Source organism: Ochlerotatus camptorhynchus, unplaced genomic scaffold (genome assembly GCF_037179485.1).
Source record: "Ochlerotatus camptorhynchus isolate MF236.1 unplaced genomic scaffold, CSIRO-AGI_Acam_v1.1 ptg000631l, whole genome shotgun sequence".
Classification (NCBI taxonomy): domain Eukaryota; kingdom Metazoa; phylum Arthropoda; class Insecta; order Diptera; family Culicidae; genus Ochlerotatus; species Ochlerotatus camptorhynchus.
In genome coordinates, this window is record NW_027041110.1 from 132,320 (window position 1) to 152,966 (window position 20,647).

At 39.8% G+C, this 20,647-nt stretch overlaps 1 protein-coding gene across 2 annotated transcripts in view; it reads right to left on the reverse strand.

Moving 5' to 3' along the window:
* Positions 1-20,647, reverse strand: part of LOC135714228 (T-box transcription factor TBX6-like) — a 121,115-nt gene that overhangs the window by 81,143 nt on the left and 19,325 nt on the right. For both annotated transcript variants that reach the window (XM_065237557.1, XM_065237558.1), the window contains exon 2: positions 1,079-1,241. In XM_065237557.1, the coding sequence (XP_065093629.1) occupies positions 1,079-1,241 (163 nt within the window). The remainder of the gene's footprint in view (positions 1-1,078; positions 1,242-20,647) is intronic.

The window sequence follows — 20,647 nt, forward strand, 5'->3', positions numbered from 1 at the left end:
AGTGCTTTCGGCGCGTTGTGTTGATCATTGTTGTCCAGTATACAACGTAAGGCTGCCCGCAAGCAGTGAGCTGCAGTTCACATGAGCGTCCATTCACCGAAGAAGGAGGAGGAAGCCGCATCGCTACTGATCGGACTCAGTTGCTCTTCATGAGCCGCTGTGGGCCATCTACGCGAAGCGCGTCACCCTCGTTCTAAACAACATGCAGCTCGCCATCATCTGTGTTGAACACCCTAATAGCTCAGCATTACTCAACCATCACGACAAAACGGTCCTTTTCAGGACTACCATAGATTTGATAAGTCTTTCGAGGCATGAAAGTGGAATGATTTTGATCCAGAGATGATGGATTTTAATTCTTAGCACGTCAATCGACAGACAAATTTTCTACAAATCTGTAAAAATTAAAATTTTATATTCTCGAACTGCTTTTTATTTAGTTCAATTTGCAATCTAACTTAAATTCAATAACACTCACAGTTTTGGACTTCAAATCCCACTCCATTAAATATATGCAAAAGCTCTCAACTAACAATCGAGCCGACCACTTGCCTTCGAGACTACTGGTCAAACATGATAAGATCAGGGTCAACGTGAAGCCCAATCATAAACGATTGCAATTCATCCTGACTTTCGTTAGACATCGAAACAAAAAGGAAACACATGATAAAACAAGAAAGCGAAACAAGCATTCCGTCCGTCCGAGCGAGCGATGTTTGGTAGAACCCCGCGCCGTAGCCTAACACACCACAGACAGTAGGAAATGACGCACGGCCCCGAACCAGCATGTGGTCCCAAGCCTGGCGCCTAAATACTTCTCTCGTCGGCAAACGTCCGCTCAAGGTAGGTACCAACACACACACACACACGTCTTTCACAAGCACCCACCGGTTGATCGCTTGAAACGACCGGTACTAAGGTGAATTTTATCGTCCTTCGCCCTTGTCACAAATGACGAATAACGACCGTGTCGGTTATCGGGCGACAAAATTGTAATGTGACAGACATGGGTTTTCTCCTCCCCCTGGGAGAAGATTCATGATGGGAAAAAGTTAAATTTCATCTTGTCGGCACTTACCTTCCGCACTTGGTGATGATCATCTCGGTGCCGATCTTGTGAAAATCCCGCCACAGGTCCTTATTCTGCAGTTTCATCTCCACGCCGGGCAGGGAATACCGGGGCGGCAGCACCATGGAATGCATCTGCGGCACCGGAACCGGTAGCATCGATGGAAAAGGATCTGCCGGATCACGATCAGCGATTTCGGGTCGAATGGAAAATCAGTAGGTGCAATCAGCCAATTCAGCATCATCATCAATTCACCAGCGGCAGCAGCATCATCAGGGTAATCATGGAAAATAGTCGAGATGATAGAAAAATTGGGGGTAAGTGAGCAAGCAAAATGTGAGTTGGATTGATTAGAAAATTAAACAAACATAATTAGCTCAATTTGATTAACTTTCCACCGACTGCTTCATTTGTGGTACCACTTTTCGTTTCGTTTAAAGAAATACCCATAGTGTGCCACCGATAGCTCCGAGCGGGTCGATCATTTAAGAATGGAAAAAAGAAACAACAAGCCCAAAGACGGTCATCGTCATTGTTGGCGCGTCAGGTTTCTTCGAGTCAGCCGCCGTTCGTCGTCGGATTCTAAGATCCAGAGCCAGGCAGGGAAGCAACCGAGATTATGAACCGTGAAAATGAAAATTTCATAGTCATTTATCTCGGGTCTCCGCAACAGCAGTTCTTCGCTGCTACTTTACAAAACCTTATGGGAAGATATGCTTGTGGGAGCGAAAAGACAAAAAAAGAGAAAGAAAAAAGCCTGGAGTTCCCTCCATAAAACAAAACGCAAACGATCTCATGATAGTGGAAAGGATTGCGGCAGGGGTGCCAAGATGTGGGATATACATACAGAGCATACGTTGTTTATAGAAAGGATTTTTTTTTGCCATAGAATAGAGCGATTCTCAAAATCCTTTAATATACCAACGACAGCCAAACCCTGAACACTCCCCGAGCAAAGTTTAAAATCAAAATGATGGTAAATAAAAATCAAATTTTGTCAACATCAAATTGAAATCATAATTTGATTTCAGTTTACTATGATTCCAACTTTTGTTTTCATTTGTCTGTACTTTTGATCTTCGTTTAAATCTGATGTTGACTTTTTTTTTTTGTTTTCAAAAGTATCTTTTTACAAATGTACATCAAATTTAGTTTTCAGTTTGCTCTCACTGATAACTGAATCAGTTTTCAATTTGATGTCACAGGAAGATTGTTTTGCTCTCAATTTTAGTATTTTAACCGATAAAACGACCAAAATGACAGCAACCTGAGTAATCATTATTTGCCACATCACAACGTAAAATTTTGTTTTCAATTTGAATTCAGACTTTACTCGGGTCTGCACTACTCGAGTTCAATAAAATATTTAACCCATAGAAAATTTTGATATCAAAAATAGGGAATCTAAAGAACTCTTTTTGCTATTGGTTTGATCGATATAAGTAAAATATAAAAAAAATAGTATCAGAATACCTATGGGCTGTTAGCTGAGTAATAGCAAAGTGAGCTAGGCTACCGTTATACGCATAACTGTCACACGATCCATAAGGATTACATAGAACATGGGACAGTTATGCGTACAACGGCAGTATAGCCATATCTCACAAATAACTGATTTTTTTAGCTTCACAATAGGGGGAACGACACATCCTCAGAAATCCTGATCCCAGATCTATTTTATCCTCAAAACCACAAAGAAATAGAAAATCAGTAGTTTTATTTCTATTCCAGACATCCCTTTTCTATTTTAATGCAAGATATCCTGAACATCCCTATTAATCCTTCAGTCTATGGTGTTGAATCGAGACTTGTGATCTTGACTTTTTTACTTATGGGATGAGTACTTAAGGGGGTTATATTTTAATAAGTTCTTTAGTGGGAATGACACTGATGAAAACTGCACATTGTAGTCGAAAAACGTATCTGTCATGGATACCAAAATTAATTAAGTGGAAATAAATTGAAGATAACGTTTTTTGCTGTTTTATTTGAGCATTCTGCTAACAACCCAATTTCATTACTTCATTCTTACCTACCATTTATCTAGGCAACTCTTCTCTGCCATTATTTTTTATTGAAAAAATTTGTTTCGCATAAAGCACATTGTAGCACTTTCCTGTACATTGGGAAATGCGTAAGATTATCACGAAATGACAATAAAATTTATAAAAATTTTGAGTGTTACAAAACGTTTAAATTATGACTATTTTGAAGTTATTCGTCGTACGTACTTGAGGCAAACACAAACGCAAATAATATGCTCCAATTAAAGATTCAGCTAAATATGCGATGCAAATAAAGTTTCACAACCAAAATTTCTTTCACAAATTACTTTCGTCCGTTTCAAAGTCAGCACTGGATCAGTTTTTTCATAGAAAATTTTAGTAACGGGATTTTTGTATGCGTCACAAAAGTAAAACAAAGCAACTGATGCTGGCCCCATCAAGATAAGAGGGGGCTGGGAAGATTTGACTGTAATCAATTTTGAATTTGTAGTAGAGTTTTAATTTTCAAACCACCCTACAGGAAAATAATCCGTTTTCCGCTTTAAATAATTCACCAATATTTTTTTATGGGAAAATATTTAAAAAATCCGAATGTTTGTAAAGGTTGAACACGAAAAAATCCGGACACATTAAAAACGCTGCTTTAAGGCAATGTTTTGAATAAAAAATTTCAAAATTTCACTGGATCAAGCTAAGAGAGTATAGAATCACAGTGGGTATTGGTTGTCAGGATAAGTTCATTGGTTTACATCATGGCTTCGCGTGAGCAAACACGTCGCGATTGGTTCCTGCACGCTCGAAACGAAAATCGACGAAGCGTACTGCCTGGCAGTTTGTGCTCAAGTTTCTGAGCAGGAATTTCATACCTCGGTTGACTGGAAGAGTGCCCCGAAAGAATATAAAATCAAAAAGAAGTCTAAATTCTCCAAAAAGTTCCTTGTTTGGAAAGCTGCTGTTGTGCGGGCTGAAAAGCGAAATTTTCGTTACGTATGGAACCATGAACCAGCAAATTTACCAAGAGGAGTGCCTGCGGAAAAGACTACTGCCTTTTCTGGAGCAGCATGAGGTGGATTGTCTATTCTGGCCGAACTTAGCAAGCTGCCACTACTCAAATTCCACCCAATGGCGTCACAGTGGTTCCCAAGGAGATGAATCCCACGCGTAAATGTCGAAAAAAGACATTTCAATCGCCGTGGGAGTGTCCCGGTGGACCGTCAAAAGGGTTTCAAACCGAGAAAAGAAAGGACAACTATCTGCGAAGGTGGCCACAAGTCGTCCTAGGTCAGCTCGGGTTCGGAGGGTTATCGCTGCTATCAAAAAGAAGATTCGGTTGAATCCAGTGCCTTCAATAAGGAAAATGGCAAAGGAACACGGGATCAGTGACTTTACGGCACGGAAGATCGTAAAGGAAGATTGCGGGACGTAGTCGAGGGCACGAAAAAAAACTCACATGATTACCAACCGCATCCGGGAGCTACGAGTCGAACGATACAAGAAAATCTTGAACTTCCTTAAGCGAAAAAAATCCGGTAATCCTGTTCACCGACGAGAGCATGTTTACCGTCGATCCCGTATCAAATTCCAGAACCGACCGGTATATTAGTTCTCTTCCGGTAGAGGACGTGGCCGATGAGCACAAGAACGTGTATGTGACCAAGCATCCTGCTAGCGTTATGGTGTTTGGATTGGTGGCTTCCGATGGCAAAAAAATGGAACCGATGTTCATTCCAGAAGGCGACAAGGTCAACCCGGAGGTCTACATCGGGATTTTAAGTAAGTATGTTCTTCCGTGGATCAAAGAACAGTACGGTCCGAAGCCAAATGTTGTATTTCAACAAGATGGGGCTCCGTGCCACACCTCGAACCGCACTCAGAAGTGGTTGCAGGAACATCTTCCGTTCTGGGCGAAGGATATGTGGCCGCCATCCAACCCCGATCTTAATCCGCTGGATTACTCAATATGGCGCGTCATGAAGGCCAAGGCCTGTTCTAAACGCCACCCGAGTACAGCAAGCCTCAGATAAACATTGACCAGTTCCTGGAGAGAAATGGATCCAGACTACATTATTAGAACCTGCCGTGCATTCCGGAAGCGTGTGAAGGCCGTAATTGCAGCAAGTGGAAACTCGATCGATGATTAACATAGTTTAAGCTACGGTATACCGACTTGTCAGCTGCCCTCGAAGCTAAACCATGCCATCACGATTGCCAGGTTGTATAGACTTGGGGTTAGCCGCAACCTCTTTGGATGGTTTCGTTCATATCTCACTGATCGACAACTGATAGTTACCATTGGTGACAACCGATCCGGCTAGATAGATAGCTACGCCGGGAATACCTCAATAAAGTAACCTGAAACCTTAGATTTTCTTATTCTACTTCAATGACGTGAGCTTGGTCATCGAAGACCCACGACTATTGTATGCAGATGATCTTGAAATCTACCTACGAATCTGCTGGATTGATGACTGTCACTTCCTTCAACGTCAGTTCGAAGCTTTAGCCAGCTGGTGTAATTTGAATGGTAGATAACCCCACTAAGTGTTCAGTGATCACTTTTACTCGGAAGAAAGCACCAATCACATTTGACTACGAACTTATGGGCACTGTAATCGAACGTGTGAACTATGTGAAATATCTGGGTGTTATTCTGGAATCTCAACTTACGTAAAACCAGCACATCTTGCACGTTGTCGAAAAGGCGTCCCAATGTTCTGGACTTTATCTTCAGGATAGTAAAGAATTTCTCCGACATCTACTGTCTGAAGTAACTGTTATGTGGTCTGGAGTCCAAACTACAATAATGGTGCTGAGAGAGTTGAGTTCGTTCAACGCCGTTTTCTTCGGTTCACTCTGTGGGAGCTGCCTTGGAGAGACCCATTTAATCTGCCCAGCTATGAAAGTCGTTGCCAACTAATTGATCTGCAGCCTATTCTATAGATTCGTCTAGGGCCCTGTTCATCTTGGACACTTTACAAGGTAAAATTGATTTTGAGCAAGTCAACATTAACGTCTAACCCAGTGCGCTACGTTACAACGTTATGCTGAGATTGCCACTTCAGCGCACAAACTATGGCATGAACGGTGCAATAGGTGGGCTGCAACGAGTGTTCAGTCGAGTCTCGAGCATCTTCGATTTCTATCTGCCTCTTTAGCTACTACGATGATATTTCACATCGTTTTTTTTAATGGTCAGGTGTTTTATTAATGTATTTTATTCTTAACTTTTATAATTGACTTACGTATATATAATACTTAACTCATTACTACGGCTATACTCAGCCTGTTGATGCAGACAAATAAGTAAAATGGATCAATAACTAAATAAATTTTAGAACAAATAAATCTGGGACTAAGCGAACATTCAAAATGGCAAACATACTTCTGAATATAAAAACCAATAAATGATCCATAAAATATTGGAAAACGTTCCATAAAAAACATCCAAATGATCGATAAAACAAAGGAAAAAATCCTTAAAAAAAGTGTGAATGATCCATAAAAAATATTAATATGATCCATATTTTATGTATAATTTAGCAACACAATTGTAAAAATGTACCGCTAAATTTCTAAAGAATGAGCATTGAAATTGTACGAATTCCCAATAAAGATATTGCAATTGATCCATAACACATTCAGCAATGAACCTTAAGGGGGATTTCCTAGAAAGAAAATCGGCTCAGTTTCTTGAAGAGTATAGTTCAGAGAATGGAATTAACTAGAATCTTTGAAAAATCTCAAAATCTGACAAAATGGCGGGCATTTGAAAAAAAGTCATTTACCTAGTTACCGCCATTTTGTCAAATTTTGAGATTTTTCAAAGATTCTAGTTCATTCCATTCTCTGAACTATAATCTTCAAGAAACTGAGCTGATTTTCTTTCTAGGTGACGATTTGCGACCTCTAGGCTGCTCGCAGTTTTGGGAAGTACCCGCGGGGCAGCCGCCATATTGGACGCCATTTTGGATTTTTGGACTTGAAAAAATTCCCAGTTGTAGAGCAAGAATGAATAAAGATTTGACAAAAAACTCAGGTCTCTAACTCTTACCAGTTCCCTGGAAAAAATCCAAAGTTTAGGTCAATTGAACCGGAAATCCCCCTTCAACTAAAGAAAGTGATCCATAGAAAATCAAGTTTGCACACTTAAAAATATAGCCATGTTCGGATTAATGAAAGCAACTTCCTCAGAGCAGTCTCGTTTTGCACAGCTAGGTTTTATTAAACTAATATAAAATCTAAACCAGTCTTAATGCTTATAATAAAACCTATATTAGCTTCCATCTGTCCAAAACGAGACTGCTCTGAGGAAGTTGCTTTCATTAATCCGAACATTCTTGAAGAACAACATCGGATAAATCCTCAAAATGTCAGAGGGATCAACACCACAGTTGAGTGAAGAACAGAACAGCGATCGAAACTGTACGCTTTGTCAAGGCCATAACCACGTAGATGATATGGTCCAGTGTGATGTCTGCGATTTCTGCACCCATTATAGTTGTGCTGGTAAGACAACAGCTGTAAAGGAGGTTCCGAAGACGTGCTTGAAGTGCACAAATATGCTGAAGGAATACTGCAATTGACCTGAAGGATTTCAAGCGGAAATGTAATTTGGCGGCCAAACAAGTGGGAACAGGGCTCTTGCAGAAGATGATGAGCCTTGTTTCGTAGGAAAGTTCGAGCGATGACCTATTTTAAGATGGAAGACTGAACCAATGGTCTTACAATAAGCATAATACCTACTAATGTATAGCTGTTACATTGAACTATGAAAAATAAAACGCATTTTTAAACCCCAACAAGATTTTCGTGACCGGATTTTTTCGTGTTCAACCTTTATTTGCTTTCGTTGAGATTTTAAAGTTTTATCTCACTTACTTGTTTCAACGAAAAAAGCTGGGATATAATTGTAATGTGACCTAAAAACCGTGATCATTAGGAAAATAGATATAATTTTTACATCATGCCAACTTCAAATAAAAAATAAAAAATAAGAACTTTGAAAGCATTGCGTTTTCATCTATAGTATGAGGAGGTTCATTAGATCAAAATCATCAGTATAGCTGAGCCTTAGATGATTCATGTTGGATTTCATGAAAGGCGTTCAAAATAAATTGATTGGGTCATGGACCAAAAAAAGTTTCACTTGGACCATATTAGATTCTAGCTTCAACTTGTGTTTTATTCATAACAATCTGAATCGGTACTTTTTGTTCAACTCCGGCTCCAACTCCTTATGCTCAAAAATGCATCCGACTCCGACTCCACAGCCCTGGTTTTGATGATAGACAGTTTATCATGAAAGTAGGATGACTCGAAAAGCAGTTAATGCTTTAGATATAGGATGGCATTGAAAAAAATATGACAAGCCAATAATTATAAGGTTAAACACCTAATTGTCCATTATATACCCAGCACTCGTAAATTAAAATGCGCTTAAAATAAAAAAATAGTCACCCGAATCATTCAAATACACCTCTGGCATCACTGTCCGAACCCTCTCCCATGCACGGAGCGAAGAACAAAACGAAAATTATATCATTAATTCGCTCTCGTTATAGGGTCGCGCGAGGCACTACCGACTGGCGCCACTGTCTTCAACATATTCATATTCATATAATGTGTGTTCAGTCGTTAGTTCCCGATATGAGCAGCTTCTTTTTAATTCAGTACCTCGAGGGGGGAACACCAACAGTTTGGATATTCCGGGTGAAGACGGGACGCCACGATCGCTTATACGGGAAGTCGTAGTCAAATTCGTTGTAGCCTGTGGCAGCTCAGTGCGATATAAGAGAAAACGAAACCGAGGATACTGCTCACATTGGCACGCCCCAATCTCATTAATCATGCCTCGCTAACGGATAGATAGACACCCCGCGAAATCACGAAGTGTCCGAAAACCGCGCCACGACGACGGCAGCTCATCTCACCATGGTCATAGTCTCGCCGGGAAAAAAAAAGTATGAATGAATCCAAAATAGAGACCTGGATGGAGTTCGTAGAAAGCAGAATTTGATTATCTTGAATAATCGCTCCGGTGCTTCGCCTAGGTTTTATTCGGATCTATTTTGGATAGATTGCACACTTTGGATCGACCCATGTCTTGATTGTATTAAGATCTACAAAGTAATCAAGTGTCATTTCTGAGAGGAAGGAAAAAAACATGCCGGAAAAAAAAAGATCCAACAGCATGACTCGGAGTCACAATCTCGGATGTTCATCTCGCACGCTCTCGGTTCACGCGCATTCATATCTTCAAAAGTTACCACTCAGTCGTCCAAAGAGCGGAACAAAACCACAGAAAGGCGACTGAAACAAAAACTCAACAGGCACAAAAAGCATAATTTGTTTTAATTTAAAAAGTAAACATAATTGAAAACACAAAATCATCATCCTCCACGTCACTGTCGTCGCCGACGCCGGCCCACCAACCACATACGGAATGGCAGCTGCCCTGCCCTGCCCTGCCACACACAGCACAGCGACGGTCGTCGGTATCCCGTGTCCGATACCACCTCGTCGAAAGAAATGTCGTGCGGTTGTTGTTGTTGTTGTTTTTTCGTCAGTCGTAATGGGATCAATTGAAACAAAAGACTGTCAGTGTGTTCGTTTGCACACAAACACACACGCTCATTGAAGCTATCACCGCATTTTCACCTTGGTGGTCCCCAGCAGTGGGCGCCTCCGGCTCTAACGAGCTCCAGCTGAAAGGTGTGTACACGGTTGATGAGCTGTTTCAGAAGAAGAAAAACCTTCTCAGCTTGTTAGCTTTAGATAGTTAACCCGATCCGGATCCAACTGAGTGAAGATGTTCAATGTTCATGGCTTAATTTAGGATTGATTTTCTTGCTTGCACGGACCGGAACAATTGGAATAGACTTCGGCGACGAGAGTGGATAAGTTGTTGAAAATTTGGTATGTGGTGCTAGCCCCCATTTTGTTGTGGGAAAATCTCTCCCGATCTAAGAATGACATGATAAGCAAAGATGTCTTGAATATATTGGAATTGATTTACAGTATATCTTGGGTCAATTAAAAAAAATGTTTTAGTTTTATTTACAGATCAGAGAGGAAAGTTCAAAAGTCTCAATAGTAAATTTAAAGGACCTTAAGAGCAAGTAATTCTACACAAAAACAGCAGACTATTAAAAATTCCGAGATGTGTTTGGAACTTTTGTATAGCTCACAATACTTTGCAGAGGACATCCAAAGCAAATTCAGAGTACTCCAAACAACTGCAGTCCAGTGCAAGCAAGAACAGTGAGCTAGGGTTGTTTGATATTGGGATGATGTGTGCATTTTTAGATGATATGTTATTTTCTAGAATTTCGACAATCTCCTGTTCTTCAATTATTCTTAGAAAAAAGGCATCACCTGAACAAAACAATTGGAAATTTTAGGATGTTTTTTTTTAAATTAACAACAAATGCTTTTCTTTGAAATTTGTATACGGGCCCAATATTAGGAACACTTCGGCCAACATTTTGGACACTAGGTAGAATGTCTAACACACAAAATTACAGGATCAAAACTTCTCTCCATAGCTCGTATCAGAGGATCGAACATCAATCAGTAGGGGAAACGCTCCTCTAGTTGCAGTACGTTAGAGGCGTTAGGTTCCTATAGTTGTGCATGGAGACTCAATACACAACTATAGGAACCTAACGCTTCTAACGTACCGCAACTATAGGAGCGTTTACCCTACAACGGTGCAGTGCAGTGTAACACAGGATGCAATGTGCGTGGGCCTTTACTCCGCAGCTTTAGTCAGCAATTGACTCTCAGGCAAATAAGTTACAAAGTATTCAAATATACATGGCTCTCGAGTATTGGGCACTAGGGTGGGTCAAGTTTGTATGGCGGATCACAACACCCTACTGCCCACTGCTCTTTCGATCCTTTTTGAGGTCCCCAACAACTGTGCCTGTGTACGAATTTCGTTGTGATCTGGATTTGCGGGAGAGTTTTAAAGTTTGTATGGGAAACATAACAAAACTTTTAGTTGGATGTCAAAAATTCAAAACACGCTTAATTTAGACCAAACAACTTTGTCGAAGACGGCAGTACGAGTTGACCTTTTTGCACAAAGTGATTCTTTCTTTTTTTAACAAGTGTTCCGCGCTTTTACAAGCTTGTATATACCACCTGTGGGTACACGACGTTAGGCAAACGGTCGTTAGGCATACGGACGTTAGGCATACGGACGTTAGACATACGGACGTTAGACATACGGACGTTAGACATACGGACGTTAGGCATAATGTACGATAGGCATAATCTACCCGATGAATTCCAGAAGGATGATAATGGGGACCGTCTATTGATTGCTGACTTCGGCGACAATAATGAAAGAGCCTTAATTTTTGGAACTCATGAAAACTTGCGACGTCTTGGACAGGCAAAGTATTGGGTTACAGATGGTACGTTTGCCACAGTTCCTTGTTTGTTTCGACAACTCATCACTGTTCATGGAAGTATCGCTCCCTCACATCAGCAGACGGTTCCGCTAGTTTTCATTCTGATGACAACAAAAACATAATCGTTGTATAGAAAAGTATGGCAGGAAATCCTGGAAGCAGCAGGTATGTTTTTTTTTTGTTATTGAATGAAAAACCACAGTATTCACCATTCTTCATTTCATGAGCTGTTCTTTAGCATCATATTTTATTCAACCTTAGCTGTTTTTTTTATTGAATGAAAAATCACAGAATTCACCATTCTTTATTTCATAAGCTGTTCTTTGAGGAAAACCTTTTCTTCTTTGACAATTGCGATATGTGTGTAAGAATATATTACAACAAATGTGTGATTTTTTTATTTCTAGATGCGATTGATTTCAAGATATAGTTCAGAACTATGCTGAGTTTTCATTGCCAGATTACTTAACCGCTATCGCTGCTAATCTTGGATCTAAGTAAATATGTAGCTACGTCACTTATGATATGATAAATAATGGATTCCAAACTATGTTTGTTTAACTTGCTTCTTTTTTTATTCAACGCTTAGTCTAATTTAAGCATTGTTATCATGATCGAAACAGGTTTCTAGAGTTGCACAGAAGCAAGGTATTTTATGCCTAACGTCCATTATGCCTAACGTATATTATGCCTAACGTCAATTATGCCCAATTACTTTATGTCCATTATGCCTAACGTCCGTATGCCGAACGTCCGTATGCCTAACGTATTTATGCCTAATGGGGTACACTCACCACCTGTAGGTATGGTATGCAATAAAAGGTTAGTAGCATTGTGCTTAGAAGTTGAATCAATTTGCGATCTTCGACAAAGTTGTTCTGAATAGTTTTCTCAATCTAAGGGAATCTTTAGCGGCGATCCAATTGGTTGGTTTGGTCTAAAATTTTGGAACAGACCCAGACCGAGCCCTTGCACTGGTGGTCTATATTTTATTTTAGACTAAACAGTTCTAAAATGTAATTTTTTTAAACCAGTATAATTCTCGATCTATTTTGAATTGAATTTGGATCAAGGCAAGCACTGTTCCAAACTAGTTTGACAGCCGTCGCATTCGAGATTTTGTTTTGTGTTGTTTCGTTATTGGGGTTTTTTTCTGCAAAACAAACCGATTTAGTTCCTCGATTTTCTAAGAAACGTGGGCGGAACAATCGACTGCTGTTGACATTGGTGTAGTTCCAGCTCTATCGCGCTATCGCAAAGGAAACATCCGGACGCTTCTGTTCTGCAGGATTTTACGTTCATGTTCTGGAAACTCCCAGGGAAGTGGCCAGTTTCTGACTTGGTCCAAAATTCATCATGTGATACATCAAATCACATTAGATTTCAAAAGCAATATCAATGATAGTCAAATATAGTGCACAGAATCATGTTGACCCCTATCTGATATGTTCCGAGCACCTCCAAGGAAATGGCCAGTTTCTGATTTAATCCAAAACCCATCTTGTACCACACAGCAAATCACATTAGATTTCAAAACCAAGATCAATGGAAGTCATGGAAAGGACCACCTTTCTTACTTCCAGGCATCTTTCAGGAACCCCTAGGGACGTGGTCCAAACCATGTGATTTGACACATAAAATTTCACAGAAATTGAAAAACAAGATCAGTTTAAGTCAAATATAGCGTAGAGGTAACTCTAAGACTAGTTGGCTCAGCTCTGGTATTATCTTCGGTTCCAAGCTAATCTATGCACCCCTCGAAACATAGGAAAATCCACGAACCCCTCATTTTATCTGCCAAACATTCATATAGTGAATCAAAACAAACATAGTGTCGTACTAGAATTTTGGCTAGAATGGGGCACGTTAATCGATTTGCTTGGGACCAATAGGCTAGTCAAGTAGTGAGCCAATTTAAAATCGTTAGTTTCCACCGGTTGAATATAGTGTCCAGATCCAAATTGGCCACTGGTATGTTCCGGGTACCCCCAGGGAATTTTCCAGTTTCTAACTTGGACCAAAACCCAATTTCCAGTTTCTGTCTTGGGCCAAAACCCAACTCGCAACAACATACCAGACAAATTTCAATAAATACAGGTTTTTATTATTATTTCACTGGGAAGCACGAGGAGCAGGAGGACGAGTAGTTCAAGGTTTTCTGTTAAAGCCGCACATCAATCCCGCAGACAGCCATCGGAGGTCAATTTCACGGTAATTGTCGGATAAAAACCGTGTACGAATGCGCACGAGATTAAAAAATGGCTGACCACGAAATCAGGGTGTGAGTTGGTTTTGACTCGGGTTTTGACGTTTGGAGTAGAACGGCCAAAAATAGACCAACCGGTGCGTACGCACACAGTTTGATCTATTTTGGCTTGATCTTTTTAATTTTAGCTAGTTCAAATGTGACATAAATTTGAATCTAGATCAGACTCTCTGGCTTGATAAAAATTTAGTAATATTTTGATTTTTGACAAGTAAATGAATAGTTCGTTCCATTTCCCCTACATTTTCCCATGCATACTAAAAAGTTCTCCAACAATTCCAGATCATACGCAAATGCGTTTAAATACGGCACAGTTGCTGGGGACCTAACTACAGCTGGAAAGAGCAGTAGGGAACAGAGGGTTGTTAAGTTGACCCACCCTAACTTAGACTGATGCAAAATTTGAAATTTTCACTTCACAGTGCTTAAACGGTTCCAAATTGGGTCCTGCTTAGCCTCCCAAAATTTGAACTACTTTAGTAAGAAACTGACTTGGCACAAACCATTTCAAGTGTATACGGGAATTACTATGGGAAAGCTTATGTTTTTGTTCATATATATCTAACAATTCACCACATCACTATGCTGATGCTGATGTCTTATGATAATACTCATTCAACTGTTCAGCAGGCAACATTGGTGTTTCTGGTGCGAAGAATAGAGCACAAATATCATGGCTACTATGTCAAACTGCAGATTACAGTGTTGCCCATAGAACAGCTGCTTGATCATGCCGTAAGATTATCAACATCTTAAGCAATTAATAACAATTTAATTTGACATTTGGCTGAAAACGATATTGCGCAAAGTTGTAGCATAGAAAATTTCCCGTAAGAATAATTGTATAAATTTTCGAAAAAGCAATACGGAAAATGGGTAGAAGACAACAAACAAAAAGTTTGGTTTTCCCATAGTAATTTCCATATAAACTTCGAATAGTTTGTGCCAAGTCAGTTTCTTACCAAATGAGTTTAAATTTTGGAAGGCTAATCAGGACCTGATTTGAAGTCGTTTGAACACTGTGGAGCGAAAATTTCAAATTTTGCAACAGTCTACTAACCTTACTGGTCCTTCGTTTCTAGCAATACCTCCAAGAGCACAAACGGGCCCCTGACAGTCTAGCCAGTACAGGCACGATATCGATTCCCGGTCCGGTTGAAGAAATCTTTCGGGTTGGAAATTTTCTCAACTTCCCTGAACATATAGTATAATTGTGCTTACCACACAATATACAAATTCATGCATTGGTTGGTATAGGAAGCTCTCAGTGAATAACTTTGGAAGTGCATCTAAAACACTAAGTTGAGAACCGGCAAAACGCTCGCTACAGAAGCGTAAAAAGCTTAGAAGACGAAGACAAATGGAGATCTAGAATATAAAACCCACGTAGCATATAGTACTTTACTTATTTGGTTCCCACGTTCTCGTTTTTGATTTTCAAAGAACTCCACTTTTGACGATTTTGTGCCACCCCAAAACATGTCCGGTCAGTTTTGGGGATTCAGGTTGACCATTTTTATTGGTACTCTAGTATATATAATATCAGAGCCTCGAGAGTGTTTAAAAAAATCATATGAAAAGTTCCCTTACTCCACACTACTTTACAAAAATGCTTGTCATCAAAGGGGGATCAATTCTCCGTCAATTTCTCAAAATGCTGTGTATGTTGTGTAAAAAATCCAAATTTCAAGAAAAAATGTAATATGCAAAGTGTTTGATTTTTGGGCCTAGTGGACCTCTTATTGGCCTTATCGCAAATTTAAAAGTTTTTCATTCTTTACAAAAATTTATTTCAAAACAAGGTTAGAACATATATTTTGCCATGTATGTACGCAAATAAAATCATGAAAAATTATTTCAATTTTTTTCAGGCCCCAGGGCCAAAAAGTGAAGCACTAGTGCCATAGCTGGTACACTTACCCTAGTGCCTTTGGTCCTACTTCCATGAAAATCATGGAAATCGATTAAAATCAATGTTTTTCAATGTAAAACCCATCGTTGTCGGATTTCAGATGCCGGCGGAGAAAAGTTGGTACACCCACATCCAGGCATGGAAAATCATTTGCATTCATTCCATACATTCATTTACATTCATTTGTCTCTAACTTTTGTCATCAACAGCATTCCGCAAAATAATGTACAGAGCTTTTGTAGGTTTTGTTATCAACTACAACTTTTGCTCACAACTCAAATCCGTATCTCTTATACATGACGAACCAGAGTGAACAGAAGCCACTATTGTTTTTCAGTGAATGTATTTTACATTCGCTGAAAAACAGTAACAAGAGATACAGATTTGAGTTATGAGCGAAAGTTGTAGTTAATAACAAAACCTACACAAACTCCATGCATTATTTTGCGGAATGCTGTTGATGAAAAAAGTTAGAGGCAAATGAATGTATGAAATGAATGCAAATGATTTTCCATGCCTGCCCACATCTGCACCCATGAACACTGGTCTTTGTTCACACCCATCATGATTGGGACCTAGGTTATACCGCAACAAAAGACCGTCAAAATCCTCGGAGTGCGACTAGACCGCAGCCTTTCTTTCAAGGCCCACTTCGATGAGGTTAAGGTCAACTGCCAAACTCGACTGAATCTACTCCGGTCCCTCACCAGACGCCATCCCGACAACAACCGGCACCTACGAATCCGTATTTCCAAGGCGATCACCGACTCCCAGCTTACGTACAGGATCTAACTCACGTGCATGACTCGATCGACCCTCGTATAAAAACTATCTACTGTCTATCAAAGGACCATCCGCATCACCTCCGGTCTACTTTCATCCACCCCTGGTTTATCTACCTGCGTTGAGGGCGGCACTCCCCTTTGACCGACTTATCGACATGACCATGTGTCACTGGACCATCGAATTCATCCGGCTTCTAGCGAAGGAGTGTTCCTCCTCGAGGAGGCCAACCAGCTCCTTACCAGAACTGCCAATCAGACCCTTCCCCCAGTGTCCAGGGTCCAATGGTGTGGAGCCAGGGGTTGGAACCTACCCAAAATTGCTATCGATCAGACAATGAAACAAACGTTCAAAGTCGGTTCCCTATGCCACATTCATCACTCTGATGAGCATTTCCTATGTCACTGCCCCCAATACCAGGGAGCAAGAGAATTTTATGGGTTTCCAAACAGTGCTAAGCAATGACGCAAGCCGGACGTTTGCTCTACTAGACCGACCTAAACTGACCAATGAGACAACCAAGACCCATGCACACCAAAATCCAGACTACTGACCTCAACAGACCTACGGAACAACCAGAAGCCCACCCGCAAAGAACCATTGACCCTTCCTGACAGCAAACTAGACAGCATACAGCACTCTGTTTTAAACAACTCTGTATTAGGGGGAACCCCTTCTGGGGCCCCATCCTCCTTCTCAGAACCATCCTCAGAGATCCCCAAAGACAAACCAGTTTCTTCAATAAAGTAACATAGCCTAATTTAAAACCACAATTAAAGTTCATATTCTTATATTTTCCTAAAAACTAGATTTATAGAATCTTTAATTTGTCCTTTGGATCAAAAACAATCGGTCGAGTGGTTCAAAAATAATGATTTTTTTCAATAAAAATTAGGAAAAATGCTAATATTTTAACCACCCTGGGACGGCCTCCCTAATGTTGTTTATTTATTTATTTGATAGGGCTCAAACGAATTAACTTTACAGAGCCGAGGATTCTTGTTCACTATACAATACATCTTAAAACTATAGTCAAAGGGCACAACACAATAAACACTTTATCTTCCGCTATCCAAAAAGTCTCTTCCTCCATCAGAACTGGAGCCGCTTCCAGTGGTTTGATTGTATGGCAGTTACGCCAACGAGGGTCAGAGCGTTTCCATTGCAGCAATGGACGCAAAACGTGGTCAGCATACACACACTCATCACTAAACTATTGCTTTCCAAAGTCGACGACGCATCAACCGAAAGAACTGATGATGAAGAACAATGAAAAGGACCACACAATGGTTGCTGCCGAGAAAACAGACGATCGCGTGACACACATCGAGAGTGGCCTGCTTCTGTCGACAGCCGAGTGAACACTGGCCTCCCTAATGAAAGAACAAAATTACCAATTGTTATGAAATTCTAAGATCCACTCAAAAAAATTTTTCTATGGAATTTCTGTATATAAATAATTTGACTAATTTGAATCAAGCTCAAACGTGGGCGAAGGGTGGTCCAGTTTGCTGCAGGGTTAGGGTGGGGCTTTTTTTTAATCGCTCTGGGACATGTTTTCCCATGTGGAAAATGGTTATTTGGACTAATTAAGTAACGTATAAAAAATTGAGCTTTTTTCGTTGGCATTTAGAGGGGGTGCCAGGGATCTAAGTCCAACAAGTCGAACAAACATATGCTTTTATAAGTAAACGTGTGATTTTGTGACCCTTAAGAGCAAAAATTTTGTCGATTTTATGATGTCTTCACTCGTTCTTGAAATATAGCGATGTTCCCGCATATGGATTGCCAGTTACATATTGATAAATCGAAATAAGTACCTACACCCAACCGGGGGATGTAATATTCGCTTACAATTATGTGGGATTCATCATCAGAGGATGTTAGTGGAGACCGCATGAACCGAGGGTGCGATATACCTAGCTGCGGTCCAATGCAAGAAAATTGGAGACCGAAAAATGTAGAGTGTATTAGTGAGGTAAATTAATTATGTCGAAAAAAAATTGGAAACAGACTGCCGACTGGACTCGAACCACGAACGTTGCGATTATCAGACCTGTGCTTTTCCACTACTCTCTCCAGGCTTCTGAATATGGATAGCCTGAAAGCAAACATGAAGCGCTGATTTTCTCGCATATTCGACTTCGTATGCTTTTTCTGCTGGAGAGATTCGAGGCAAGTGTGTGCGTCGTTCTGCAATGTTCTACAATTTTACGAATAAAAAAAATGTAATAAATTAAAGGGTTGTGTCCTAGACACGACCGCAGTATGACGTAGAACCTTTCTATCTATCTCTATCTATGATGCATGATATATGCATATAGGTTAACATCCGACGTCCCTCCTTTTTATTTATTTTGCAGAAAAAATACATCCGAAGTCCCTCCTTTTTTACATATTCTGCACAAAACATACTTTCTAAGCCCCACAACTGACAGGATTTCCCGCCGTTTTATTATGAATGGGGGCAGGGCAGACCGTTTCTTTTGTGCAGAATATGAAAAAAAAGATGGACTTTGGATGTTAATATAATTACATATGTAGAGGTACCAGATATGTTTTACAGTCATTTGTGTGTTATTCACCAACATAATATCATCGAATATGTCTTTCAAGCAATTTTTTTTCTCAAATTTGAAAGTTTTGGTGGGGGAAGAAATTAAGGGAAAAACTTTTGTTTTTACTAATAATTGTGGTTTGTTTAAAATTTATTTCCCGGAAAAAAAGTGATCTTCAAAGTCCATGTCTTTTTCGGGTTATTGTTGAGGGGGGGGGGAGAGGTTGTTGTGAAGGGGGAAGGGGGTTTACATACATTACTTTTCCTTATTCCTCATTGTGGTCACGCCGTGATCCACCTTTAGCCACTGACTTGGTCCTGCTTGCTGCAGGACCTAGTGCCACGCCGTCCGAAGCAAGGTTGCAAAGACTCATTTCAGCTAAAATAATGTTTTTCGGAATAATAAAACCAAAAGATGGTATGATGGCATGTTTTACTTGTAACTTACAAGAAGAGGTTACAAAGTATGCGTTGGAAACATAAAACCTGTAAATTTTGCTTTCTATGAGTCACAATCAGCGATTTGCTGATCGCTGAGTGAGTGAGTGAGTGAGTGAGTGAATGAGTTTGTGAAAAATCGCTGATTGTGACTCTCATGAAGTGAAATAAACAGGTTTAATATGTCAAACACATTCTTTGCAACCTCTTCTTGTATCCTACCAATTCAAAATTTGATCATGGCATCTAATTATTTCATAATTTAGAAAAACATTGTTTTAGCTGAAATGAGTCTTTGCAACCTTGGTCCGAAGCGGTAATGAGCAGAGGCAGGAGAGCAGCGCTGATTTATAGGTTTATATCAGGTTCAAGCAGAATGATGTGCAATCAAGTGGTATTCGTTTATGATGACTGGGTTTGGGAAAAAGGCTTATTTCATGAAAACAATGATAAAATTATCACTTATTATCAAAACTTTAATTACAAAAAAATTTGAAGAATATTTATTTCAGCAGGTTCGTAATTTAATATACTATCGATTGGCGTATTTGGATTTTTATTTCATCTTTAAATGACAAAGTTACAAGCGTTCAAAACCTAACACTCCTTCACCACACATATTTTTTGATTTGCACCCCAGTATAGTCGACAAAGACGTAGTTCTACGTCAAAAACTTACTGGTATAGTCGAATGCGTACAACACGAAATAAAAAAGACAAAAAACCATTACATCGCCTGCATGGTCAATTTCTAACATTCGTTGCGATGTTCATGAACAGAGGATGATAGGAAACGGAACTAACATTCATTGTAATAGATTTTTGGTTTGCGTTTATCCTTGTAGATGCAGCGTGAGTAAGTATGAGAATGAGAGAGAATGAGAGAGATAAAGAAAGAGAGGGAGAAAATGAGAGAGCGTAATAAAGGTAAAACTTATTACAGCAAACTCGTTCTAAATAGATATTTGTAATCAACGAATTAGGAAAGAATTTCGAATTGCGGTGGAAAATTTTGGAATTTTGCATGGGAAATGTGGTTGAAGTGGCCTGGATTTCCACCGAGTATATATATTTACTACATTGTGTTGTTAATTATTCTTGTTTCGACTTATGTTACCATTGTAATAATTGAGTCTTGGCGTCTGAACGGGATCATCTCCAGATTTTTTGTGTTAATTCAAAACTTTTAGATAAAAGCA